The sequence below is a fragment of the Athalia rosae genome, chromosome 1 (assembly GCF_917208135.1).
Source record: "Athalia rosae chromosome 1, iyAthRosa1.1, whole genome shotgun sequence".
In the NCBI taxonomy this organism is placed as follows: Eukaryota; Metazoa; Arthropoda; class Insecta; order Hymenoptera; family Athaliidae; genus Athalia; species Athalia rosae.
Window position 1 is genome coordinate 5,962,907 of NC_064026.1, and position 11,732 is coordinate 5,974,638.

Consider the following 11,732-nt stretch of genomic DNA (forward strand, 5'->3'; position numbering starts at 1 on the left):
TTGTGATACCAAAACTCCACAATGAGAGAGAACGAGATGACCTATGGAATGATGGCATGATAGCGTCAGAACTGCGTGTACCAGCTGATTTGGCTAGTAAAAAACTTCATGGTAGTTGAGTTAACTGGTAGTTGGTTGGGAGATTTGTGATGGCCGTGTGTTGTCGTGTTTCTATGAGAAACACAGTTACAAAATCCTTCAAAAAAATAAATAGTTTATAATGTATCCCCTATTTCATACACGGACAATAATCGCTGTACGGTCCAGCATATCCAAACGTACGTATCGATGTACTTTGTTGATTATAAATTATAATTCATTAACGATAGTTCACTTGTCGAGCTCCGTTGTGGAGAGCTTATCCAGACACAATACATGCCGTCTCATGTTTATGTAACGTGTGTATTTCACGACTATTTTTACCATTGACGGTTATCATAATTCCAGTGATCTGCTACCCTACAACCATTGATCATTTTCACATGATTTATTCAGTTGATTTTCAATTTGAAATATCTTTTACATGCGTAGGTTAGATTTCATTACTTATGTATGACTGGTTACTGAAATCAATGTGGTCATGTATGAGATCTTCCTGGATTTGAATGAGACCGACATCATGAGTGCTTACTCGGCCGCTATTTTAATTATTTAAAAGGAATTCATTCGCTATCATATGTCAAACATATTGTATGCACAACTTTGAAAAAATAGTCATTCACATTCACGAGCCGCTATAAAGTAACTAGTCTCAATGTTACTATCCTGTCATTTCTTTCAGATGGATATAATTGTTGGACATGGTGCAGTCACATGAATCGGTTGGAGAATATTGCCCCACTTTATTCAAGTACTAGAAAAATCCAATCAGTTTCAAGACCTACAGATCCTGTGTTCATGAGTTACCATATTATAAGTCCTTTGTACATGCAAAATAGAAATTTTTATGTTACTCCTATCTGGAATGGACAAGAGCACTCCTCGAAGGTTGAAGAGACCGTTAAAAACATTAAAGAACAAAAAGAACAATTGGAGAAAGAGAAACAAGCAGTTAGCACAAGCGCAGTAGCAGAAGCTCCCACAAAAGCAGTTGTCGAAAAACGCACTATTTGGCAAAAAGTGAAGGCTGAGATGCTGCATTATTATCATGGGTTTAGATTATTGGGTCTAGATATGAAAGTATCTGCAAAATTAATATGGCGTATCTTAAATGGGAAAGATTTGAGCAGAAGAGAACACAGACTGGTATGTTTCAGTTTGGACTTGACTTAATTCAATAACTCAATCGTTCACTGGTTATCGAATGATACTGTAATTTTATTCTGTCCATCCTTGTTTATAGCTAATCAAAACTACAGGCGATGTATTCAGACTGATACCATTTTCCGTGTTTATAATTGTTCCATTTATGGAACTCCTACTGCCAGTAGCCATCAAACTATTCCCAGGACTTTTACCATCCACGTTTCAAACAGCAACTGAAAAAGAAGATAAACTTAAACAAGCTTTAAAGGTAAATGCTCATTCACTTTTTACCAGGCTTATTTTTCTCCCATGATTGAAGAGTGCATCTTATTTGTCAGTATTCTTGTTTTCTTTGGAATAAATTTCGTCAACTGTCAGATCATAGGTGCCTCAGAAATTAGGTCAATTCAGAGTGTATATAGACTGTAATGCACAAGCTATGTTACAAATTGGCCAGATTAGATATCACGTGAATAGATTATGTCATTGTTCGATATCTGTATTGGTGATATCTGATTGTTGCCACTATGATTTGCGTTTGTAACTTTTCCTCTCCAGACACCCACAGATTATAAAATACAAGATTATAACTGTACATTATATCTCTGTGTGTTATTTCAGGTAAAATTGGAGGTAGCAAAATTCCTGCAGAAGACACTAGATGATATGGCTGTACAGTCATCGGATAGGATGTCACATAAAGCTAAAGAGTTCAGCGACTTTTTCTACAAAATTAGAACGACTGGCAATGTTGCAACAAACGATGAAATAATGAAGTTTAGTAAACTTTTCGAAGACGAAATCACATTAGATTCTCTATCTCGGCCGCAGTTGATTGCACTATGCAGAGTAGTAGATGTTCAAACTTTGGGGACTACCAATTTCCTCAGATTCCAATTGAGAATGAAGTTAAGAAGTTTGGCAGCCGACGACAGGGTTTGTTGAGAATATTTCATGTACGATTCCACTCATCGATTTAACAAAATTCGTGTCCGCTCATGTAGTGCTGTGATATTTTAATAGCTGATTGAGAAAGAAGGCGTCGAATCCCTGACGAGAACAGAATTGCAGCAGGCGTGTAGAGCTCGAGGTATGAGGGCCTATGGAATGCCGGAAGGAAGATTGAGGGACCAATTAAGGCAATGGTTGGACCTGAGTCTTAGTGAAAAAGTTCCTCCAACTCTCCTGCTTCTATCCCGAGCTCTGATGGTCCCTGAAACTATTCCTACTTCTGATAAACTAAAAGCCACTATATCAGCTCTACCCGACACTGTGGTAGCTCGTACAAAGGGTGCCATCAGTGAAAAGGAGGGCAAAGTTGATCACCGAACAAACATTGAAATCATCAAAGAAGAGGAACGCCGAATTGAAGAAGAACGTCAAGAAAGAAGGGAGGAGAGAGTTCCTGAACCATCCACCATCGATCTTAGTCTGCATAATAAAGACGAAATCACTACTAAAGATGTCAAGGTCTTGGAACAGGCCTTGGATAATCTAGGAAAGGTACATAAGTAGACAAATCATTTGTGATAGTAGCTAAGAATATGCATGTGCAGTTTACATCAGTGTTGAACGTCTGATTTCTTTTGAAATAGGAGAAGAAAATGGCAGTTGAAAAGGAAGAAATCAAGGAACTGAAGGAAGAGATGGCAGAATATCAAGAGGACATCCAGGAATTGTATCAAATGAAAGCACAAGCTAAGGGTGAAGCAGACATCGACGGGTTGAAAGTATCAAAGGGAGCCAAACGTTTGTTTACCAAGGTTAATAAAATGATCAACAAGATGGATGCTGTATTAGCAGAACTTGAACAATCGGAGAAGCAAATGAAAGAAAAAATTGAAGCTCTTAGTTCTGAGGAAAAAACAGACTCTCAGGCTGCAGCTGAACTTGTGAAGATAGATGAGCTTATCGCAGCTATAAAAAAGATCCAAAACGTTCCCGATGAATCTAGATTGAATAGAATGGCAGAGATCCTTGGAAGGATCGATGATGACAGGGACGGTGCCATTAAAATCGAAGATGTTCTCAAGGTAGGTATCAGTTTTCTTTGGTAAATTCATTGATGGCGACTGATTTTAACCGTTTATTTTCTCGACAGGTTGTGGAATTGATAGGACAAGAAGATGTGAAACTCAGCAAAAAACAAGTGGATGAGCTCCTCGAACTCATGGACAAGGAAGAGGTACTAGAAGTTGAGGAACAGATCCAAAAAGCATTGAAAAAAATAGGAAAAGAAGAAAAGGAAGCTCTTGCAGAGGTAAAAGTGATAGATGAAAAAGATGATACTTCACCTAAGACGTCCCAACCACAACCGAGTGAAACTGAACGGACAACCGAATTTTCAAGTACGAAGCCGCAAGAGAACAAGGGCACAATATCTACTGAAGACAGAAGTCACGTGGCTCAGCAACCGACAGGTGGAAAACCAGCGAATTCAGATATCGTCAGAGATCCTACAGTGACGTCGGTCACATCCAGTGTACCTCCAGCACCAAAAAAAGCTGAAGGTTCAAAACAACTGTGATTTTGTAGGGTTGAATGCAACCAGAAACATTGACTTATTCACATCCTAATCAAAGACAGATGAAATGAATCAGAAAATATTGCTAGTGGTTTCATTGAAATGTTTGGTATCCGTCGACCTGTTGCGTCTCAAAACCAGTGTGACAGTTAGCTAAATGGAAAATTATGGGAATCGATATAACACAATATGAAAGTTACTGCCTCCCCATTGCAAGTGGTTGAAAAATATCTTCGAATTCCACGTTTACAATATCGTGCATTTCTTTATATTCTATAATATGGAATGGTGCTTCTAACGTCCGTTTCGTGTGAATTCTAAACGAGGACATTGCATTCTACACATAATTACTTATAATTCATGAATACAATATAGTAACTTAGCATAATCGAAAGAGGGGTAATATTATTATGGTAATTACTACTCTTTATCTAAGTGACAATATGCATGCGCTGGCCACAATCATGTGTCGCTTATTGTTAACTGAATAATTTTCATTTCGAATAACAAAAGTCTTATTATCTCATCCAATAACCGAGGTATCATTCCATGTGATCGAAATCCAGTCATCGCCGCGAACACTCATAAATGTTTTCTCTATCCAGTTTTAGCCATTAGAAACTACACAACCCACACAAGCGCCCCCGTGTATGGAACATGGTGCAAAATGTGATGAATGATATAGATGCAAGTATATGTTGTATAGGCATACTGGTATGTGCGTATGTATGCATTCATCTATTCATGAAATATGAAATACGAAAATGAAATAATTGTTAATCAATTCAAGATTGTACCGTTGTTATATTAAAACGAAGTAATTCAACAAAGATTCTATATTTTCATTATTTGGCTTTAGTATTTATTTTTATTTTTATTTTTTTTTCACAACTACATCTACTTTGCTACTTGGATACCTAATATACTTTTTCATCGTAAGGTTGTTAAGTTATAATGTATAGCTGTAGCTCCTGGACAGTATTTGATGAGGTTGACGAACTCTTGAGACGTAAGAAAAAAACATTATAAATTGAAAATAGACCTGAGCGTCATAATATTATATAGTTATGTATATAAATATTTCCTGACGCTAATGTATTTATGTAAATCCAAAAATATAAGAAATATACGTCTATAACATCTGCAGATGGTGGTTTTGTCTCTTTAGCTGATAATGGCCCTGTCTTGAGTTTAATATTTCAAGTTGAAATATCTCATAAGTCACCAATGTTGTGCCGCTGTTATGCAATTCCGGATATTAGATCCGCGACAAAAATCATACGTATTATATTGCTTGTTCCTTGTGATAGGCGCCGATAAAAGCCTCAAAAAAGTGATCGTGTGTTGAAATGTATTCGTATGACGTATGGACAAGACGCGGCTCTCAAAAAAACAAAGAGTAAAAATAATGTAGGCCTATATTTTCAACTGAAGACAAGCTGTAACGTGCGCCAAAAAGTTAACGACGAAATATGAAACTTTTTTTTTTAATTCTTACAGCGCAATCTTCGACAGAAGAATTAGGTCATACTCGCACAGTATCTGAGGAAGCAAATGATCTTAGATGTTACTAATGCAATACAGTGAAAGATGATGAAAATTGCAGTGATCTGACTGAAAATCGCAATTTTCTCATTGAGAAATATCAAGCAGATGAGCACATCTGTATGGTAAGTAGGATAGAATATATGCACAATAAATGAATTATGGTAAAAATTACCACATTATCTAATACTGCTGATTGTCGTTTGCATAGTTGAAAACTTTATCCTACGAAACATGCGTTGGTTATTGCAGTTTAGAATTTCGGTGTATAAGCCGTAATAATTGTAATGAGAAAAGCAACATCGGTCACATTCTCCGTCTCAAAAATGGAAGACTTTTAGCAGTGACTGGTGAGTAGATAAAAGAATCGTATTCTAAAAAATTCGCGCCCAGGGGTCCCAAGTAATCTGATTGGTTGACTGAATGGCGCGTAACTAGTTATCGCTACCGCAATTCCGTGGTCGCCACACGTGGATCCAAAGCTACCTTCAAACCATACACGCGTTACATAAGTAGCGTGTTGTTAGAAAGTAGCATTATACCTAAAGGTATGTATGTGTAATTGAATACCGAAGGCTAAAGTCCACCCGTGGCTCTTCAGATTCATGAATTTTTACGCAGATTCGTATCAACATGTCAAACAACATTCAAAACTTGTTGAAAATCACTCGCGCTTCGATCGATCAGACTGGCGTTTGTTTATTCATCGTTCGACATTTGCTGGTTGCGTGTGCTCAATTACCACGTGCCACTTGCGTATATCGATATAATAATGACGTCCTCTACATTAATTATCTACATTCTTTTTCTAGGCCCTTAGGATAGTTTGAATGGGCGAGGCGAACATCGTATTGTATTTTAGCGATCGGCGCGAAACAGCGGCGGAGTCGGTCAGTGGTGCGAAGGAGAGGAGGGAGTGTGAAGAGGAGTTGAGTGGGGCTTGATGGCAAGAGGCAAGGCGGGATACGGGAGGGTTGAGTTGAAAAGCTTCGAGACGGGAGAATACGGGAGAATAGCCAAAAGAACCTAGTGGCCGCCATGTTTTTTATCCAGTGGGGTGTGTGAGAGACACGGCCGGGGTGAAAATCATCTCTCAGGACATGCAGGTAATTATTCTTTCACGTGATATTGAAACTCCCGAATTAGATTTTTGGTTGCACAACACAAGCTAGTCGTTTGCGATCAATTGGTTCCCGTTATTCTTTGTTTCGCAATGCTCCGAAGGCCCATTCGGGTCTATATGACTCAGGGGAAATGCGTAGCGCAATAAGCAAGGTTATTTCTGCGAGCTTTATTTCAAAAATAACAATTGACTCTCGTTAAACGATGGGGTGACTTTCGTTTAAATCTACAACTCATTTTTGAACCATCATTGTTGGGCTTCCTCTGCATAGTAAACAATCTCATTGTTGTGAAATACATTTTTTTCCCTCAGTGCAGTGAAATTTACTGAATTTAGGTCGAACTATCAAGAAGAAATTGTGTTTTCGAAATTACTGCACTCGTAGTTTCGACTCGTTTGTCTAGAAACGAAAGTGATTCGACTTATTTCATTTGTCAGTGAACAATACTCTTGCTCCAATCGTCACATTGGCACTGTTTTATCACATATGACCTCAAATCCATTTAGTAAGGCAGTTGATCAAAGACTTGCAACGACACGCATGTGAGTCAAGGTCGTTTCAGTGAAAATTATCATGACAAATGCACTGTTAATGAACATTGGAGCAGGTAAGATCAAACTCTACATGAAACTGATGTTTTAAATAACAAAATTATTATGAACATGAACACTGTCAATAGGCATGATGCAATCAGTCATTACTTGGATGTGATGTTGGAATTGCAAAAAAAATAAGATTTGTTTTTTTCCTAGTTGATAAAAATTATCACATGAGTCATGTGCAATTAAAAAAGAAATAGAATAACTGTGTTCTAATCATCGACGGTTGATGAAAAAAATGATTTTTATTTATATATTTTCCAGCGTCAACATGGGAAGGAATCTTTACTTATCCTTCACTGAGACCTGCCATCCTTGCAGCAACAGGACGCCCACCACCCGCCTATTTAAAGCAAACAATTACCAATACTAACAAACCAGACATCCGACTCGAAGCAATATTGCAACTAATATAACATAACTAAACGAAATTAAAATAAACTACAGTAAACTAAAGCAACTAAACCAAACTAAAAGAAACAGCTGTAAGAATAATCCAAGTAAATTAAGTAACTGTGTAAACAAAATCATAAGATTCAAAACGACGGGGTGGTGGTTTTGACTAAGTCATAATACAAGGTCTAAGAGAAATCCATAAAAAGAACAAAACACACAGGTAAACATCTACAATTTTGATTTATGGTTTGTATGACTCGATGCAATGGCAATCGACTATTCAAGTTGTATGAGAATCACTCCTTACGTGTATTAGTTTGACTAATATTATTAAGCAAACATTTTAAGTCTGTATAGCAGCCTAGAATTTCTCAAATATTGATTTAGTGCTCCGTGTATTTCACTAATGACTCATCCAAAGTACAGAGACATTTTTCTTTTCCTGAATCAACCTTTGACATTCAAGAGAATGTAATTAGTAGATTATTATCATCACAATTTAATATTTTGGAAATGTGAAATGGGGTTCGAAAAATCCATCATGACTAACATGATGAACAAACTTTGGTGAGTAGGAGAGAGGATGATCACCCCGGAGGCAGCAGAGTTTGCTGGAGCTCGGGCCAGAGAAGGATCTATAGCAAAGGAATGAGGCACCCCGCACTGCGCCTGGCTGGGATCGTGGCATCCCCCAGCGGAGGTGAGGGTGGGATATTTGGCACAGGGACTGAAGAAGAATTGAGAAAGTGGCTGGAAGTGCGATTAGATGCTCTGGGTATAGATCCTGTAGCCTATTCGCGTTTCGTTCTCAGCTTACTGAGGCGTCCCGACTCTGTCTTCAGTCCTTGTGGCAAGGCCGGAGCTTTTGCACGAAGTAGCTGCCGGCAGTCCAGAGCTCCTACTAGACCCCCACCAGCTACCGACAGGGAGCAAAAGCGTGCCGTTATACAGTGTCTCGCTAGTGCTGCCGATCAGGTAGCATATTTGATAATTTCTTTTTGTTTTCACCACAATTCACTCATCGTTGAATCCCTCCCTCATCTATGTAAATTATAAATACCGGCGACCTTATCCATTCTTGATTTGTTCTTAACAATTGTAGAAGTGTGGAGTAGAGTCCCTGGTGGATGAACTCTGCTCAAGATTGAGGGAATTGGAAGGAGGGAGTTCGGACGATGAGAAGGATAATGTCGAAACATTAAATGGAGAACCGAAAATGGCGTTAGAGTTACTAGCCCCTCGAGACAGAGCCCTCAGGTATTACGCAGCGTTTCCAGCTTTACAGCCTGCTACCCCGAAAAAATTCAGCCACAAAAAGGATCGAGCTTCTGGACAGAATAACGTCAACAACAGTAACAATAACATCAGTAACAAAGCTCGTAATAACAAGAAGACCAAAATGTCCATAGTAAGCTACTTTCTAACGTTTTCGCTATTATTTCACAGGAAGTCCATCGGAGATACCAATGAATGATGATGGTTTATTTTTCAAGACGATCGCGGGAAGACCAGAAGAAAAAGATATGAGTTACGGATTTGCTAAATCTATGGAGAGGGAGCGGGACAGGGAAAGAGAACTGGAATTAGATCAGCTGCGTCTGGCTCAGTTACAGGCAAAGTTTGATCAAAGTCTGGAAGCTCTTTGGGATTCAGGTCCTGGAAATGCTCAGGACACAGCCTCAATTTGGGCAGCCCCTTCTCTGTCAATTCCTTCTGGACCTCTCTGGCCTGCCGAGACGAGTGACGCTCCATTTATTCTTCCGTTGAGTAACAGCGGTCGCAATATCATGGATACACCTTATCAAGAATCTATTATCGACGACTCCCCACTCATTCCTTGGGACATTGACTTAATTGACGTTGGAGACTACGTTGACGAAACTGGCAATAAAAATAAGACAGGTAGGTTACAAGCTAAACAATACATATTCTCCGCCACTAATAATTTCATTTACAGAATATAATGTAAACTGGTCAAACGCTATCGTGCAAGGACCTTGGGCCTGGCGTGAGCTCGGTGGAAGTCTCGCAACTTTGGGGCACAGCTCGCAGGCAGGCAGTTGCTTCCTGCCAGTTGAGCCGTGCAAGACACCGGCAAAATCCGAAGAAGAGGAGGTGCGCCCCAGTCACGAAGTTGCGAATGTTCAAGAACCGGACGAGGACTTGCTTACTTCTGCTCGAACTCATTTTCGGCCCATAAAAGAAGATGGGCATTGGGCTGATGGAACGACTTTTCCTGTTAACAACAGTCTCGAGAGGGTTGCCTATCGGCGATCCGAATCAGGGAATTTGCTCTATCTTCCTGGCGGCGAAAGTCCATACATGGAATATCGCGAGAGCACCTCACCGCTACCAGCTACTATCCCAGCTACACTGACGTTGAAGTTCAGAGTACGACAGTGCGACAAATGCGTCCAAACTGAACCAATACGATCTCCGGCTAAACGAAGGATCCTCTCAGACGCGGACCACTTCTATTTTCCACCAGACAGAGAGGAGGAAGGCGATATCATTAAGATACCGGAAACAACACAACTAGAAGAACATTGTTTTACTTTGGATCAACTTGGATGGATTAAGCAGCGCTTACCGTTGCACAACGATAGAAAAAGGTAAGACCTTCGAAGGAATTGGTCACTAATGGTTGATGTGCGAGTCGCGAAAAATTGAAACACATTTTGTTTTTATTTTTCTCTCTTTAGAAGACACAGCAGCAGTTTGAGATGCCGACCATTGGCCTCGCTGCGTCCGCTCACTCTATAGGAGGCATGAGAGTCATGGGAAAATATCTTGACAGGCAAATGGTGTTTTAGCGAAGTTTTTGAAGTAATCGCAATACGACGAGGGGGTTTCCTTGGCATGTGGAATTTGTTATGCATGAACGCAAGGAGGCAAATCTTACCCCCTCCCTGAATACGCAACAATCGAGAACCGATGACTACAACTATACGAGTAAGAAAAATTATTCAAACAGTTCGTTATTATTAGCCCTTTGGTGACGAGAAAAACGTGCAAGAAGAGAAAAATAAAAGGAAGAAGACAGAAGCAGGAGAAGAAGAAGAAGAAGAAGAAGAAGAAGAAGAAGAAGTAAATGGATAATACGAATTTCAAGTAGAAAAGAACGAAGTAAAAAATTTAATAAACAAAGCGAAAAAAAAATTTATATCCTTTGTTAAGTGAAAGGAAGCGAATGCGCGTACGAGAGCGAGAGACAAAGAGAGAAAGAGAGAGCGAGAGAAGGATTGAAAGTAGTAGAGGTAATTTCCGGTTTATTTAACTCGTTGACTTTCGTAGTAATTGCGGAAATGTTCTCCAATATTATTATCCAATATCTTATCGATTTTTATCATTCGTTGTTAAAAACGAATAAAGAATATTTTCGTTTGGCGCATAGAGCGCTGAGCATTGAGAAGCGCATAGATTCAATTATTAAAGTGTTATAGAATGAAAAAAAAGTGAAAAAAAAAAAATCAAAAACAAATTAAAGATTAAAAGTTGGAACAATTGAATAACGTCGTGCATAACGTTTTCTAACGTCATGTTATCGATTCGCTGTTCTGTTTTCTTGTTGTTTTCCCATTATTATTAATTATTATCTTAATCATATTGTCCTAATTTTAATTTAACTCCGTAGAAGATTAACCAATTGTACCCAAACTCCCAATTTCCCTCTTCACATCTTCCAGTTCCCGAGATGAAAAAACAAAAAGAAAAAAAAAACAAAAAAAAAATTACGAAGAAAAAAAAACAAAAACAAACATGTATGTTTGATAAAAGGTACAAAAAAACGAAAAAAAAAAATTAATTCTCACCATACACACATACCCAAATATATTAAAGAAATACTAAAAACAAAATTTTTTTTAAATGTATAATAATTGCAAATCGTAGTTGTTAACAGACAAGAAATGCGTATGCAATTTGATAATTATACCTACCTAATAAATGATAATTTATAATGTGCTACCGGAGACGTATATACGTGAAAAAGAGGTCTATCAGATTATGGGAACAGACAATATATTATCACATTGACGTGCTCTGGGAAAAAAGTAACGAGTTTCAACAATTATCGTGAGAGATTAAGAGGAAAACAAAAACACAAAAAAAAATAAAAATAAAAAAATGAAACATAAAAATCAAATAAAACAAATATATTGAACGAGGATCGATGTAACTAGCTGGGAGTAACCAATTAAAAGCATTGCAGACATATTATGCCATATTTTTTCTACTCGAACATACCCTCCTCTACTCCTATTAATGATTTCTATCACCTCGACGATCAAGGGGATTAAG

The 11,732-nt window shown here is 38.4% G+C and overlaps 2 protein-coding genes across 5 annotated transcripts; both read left to right on the forward strand.

The window, feature by feature from the left end:
• Positions 1–85: 85 nt before the first annotated feature.
• Positions 86–4,915, forward strand: LOC105689097 (mitochondrial proton/calcium exchanger protein). The gene is made up of 7 exons (XM_012405866.3): positions 86–278; positions 782–1,245; positions 1,343–1,513; positions 1,867–2,181; positions 2,269–2,748; positions 2,841–3,278; positions 3,347–4,915. Exons 1-7 carry the CDS (start codon positions 221–223, stop codon positions 3,770–3,772), a joined length of 2,352 nt encoding a protein of 783 aa, XP_012261289.2. The 5' UTR covers positions 86–220; the 3' UTR covers positions 3,773–4,915.
• Positions 4,916–6,067: 1,152 nt separating this feature from the next.
• Positions 6,068–11,646, forward strand: LOC105688889. Of its 4 annotated transcripts, none has more exons than XM_020854141.3 (7): positions 6,068–6,420; positions 7,302–7,653; positions 8,009–8,408; positions 8,536–8,800; positions 8,880–9,335; positions 9,391–10,045; positions 10,136–11,646. In XM_020854141.3, exons 3-7 carry the CDS (start codon positions 8,082–8,084, stop codon positions 10,194–10,196), a joined length of 1,764 nt encoding a protein of 587 aa, XP_020709800.2. In that variant the 5' UTR covers positions 6,068–6,420; positions 7,302–7,653; positions 8,009–8,081; the 3' UTR covers positions 10,197–11,646. The 4 variants fall into 4 exon arrangements, with proteins under 4 accessions (XP_020709800.2, XP_012260967.2, XP_012260951.2 ...); XM_012405544.4 differs by having other exon boundaries at positions 6,069–6,420; positions 8,536–8,785; XM_012405528.4 differs by having other exon boundaries at positions 6,086–6,420; positions 8,536–8,841; positions 8,927–9,335.
• Positions 11,647–11,732: the final 86 nt, after the last annotated feature.

Excerpts from the sequence above, each read along its gene's own strand:
- LOC105689097 (XM_012405866.3), top strand. The coding sequence starts at position 221 with ATGTATCCCCTATTTCATACACGGACAATAATCGCTGTACGGTCCAGC. Across the intron at positions 1,514-1,866 it reads AACTTAAACAAGCTTTAAAG|GTAAAATTGGAGGTAGCAAA; the intron begins GTAAATGCTCAT and ends GTGTTATTTCAG. Across the intron at positions 3,279-3,346 it reads AAATCGAAGATGTTCTCAAG|GTTGTGGAATTGATAGGACA; the intron begins GTAGGTATCAGT and ends TTTTCTCGACAG.
- LOC105688889 (XM_020854141.3), top strand. The coding sequence starts at position 8,082 with ATGAGGCACCCCGCACTGCGCCTGGCTGGGATCGTGGCATCCCCCAGC. Across the intron at positions 8,801-8,879 it reads CAACAGTAACAATAACATCA|GAAGTCCATCGGAGATACCA; the intron begins GTAACAAAGCTC and ends ATTATTTCACAG. Across the intron at positions 10,046-10,135 it reads TTGCACAACGATAGAAAAAG|AAGACACAGCAGCAGTTTGA; the intron begins GTAAGACCTTCG and ends TTCTCTCTTTAG.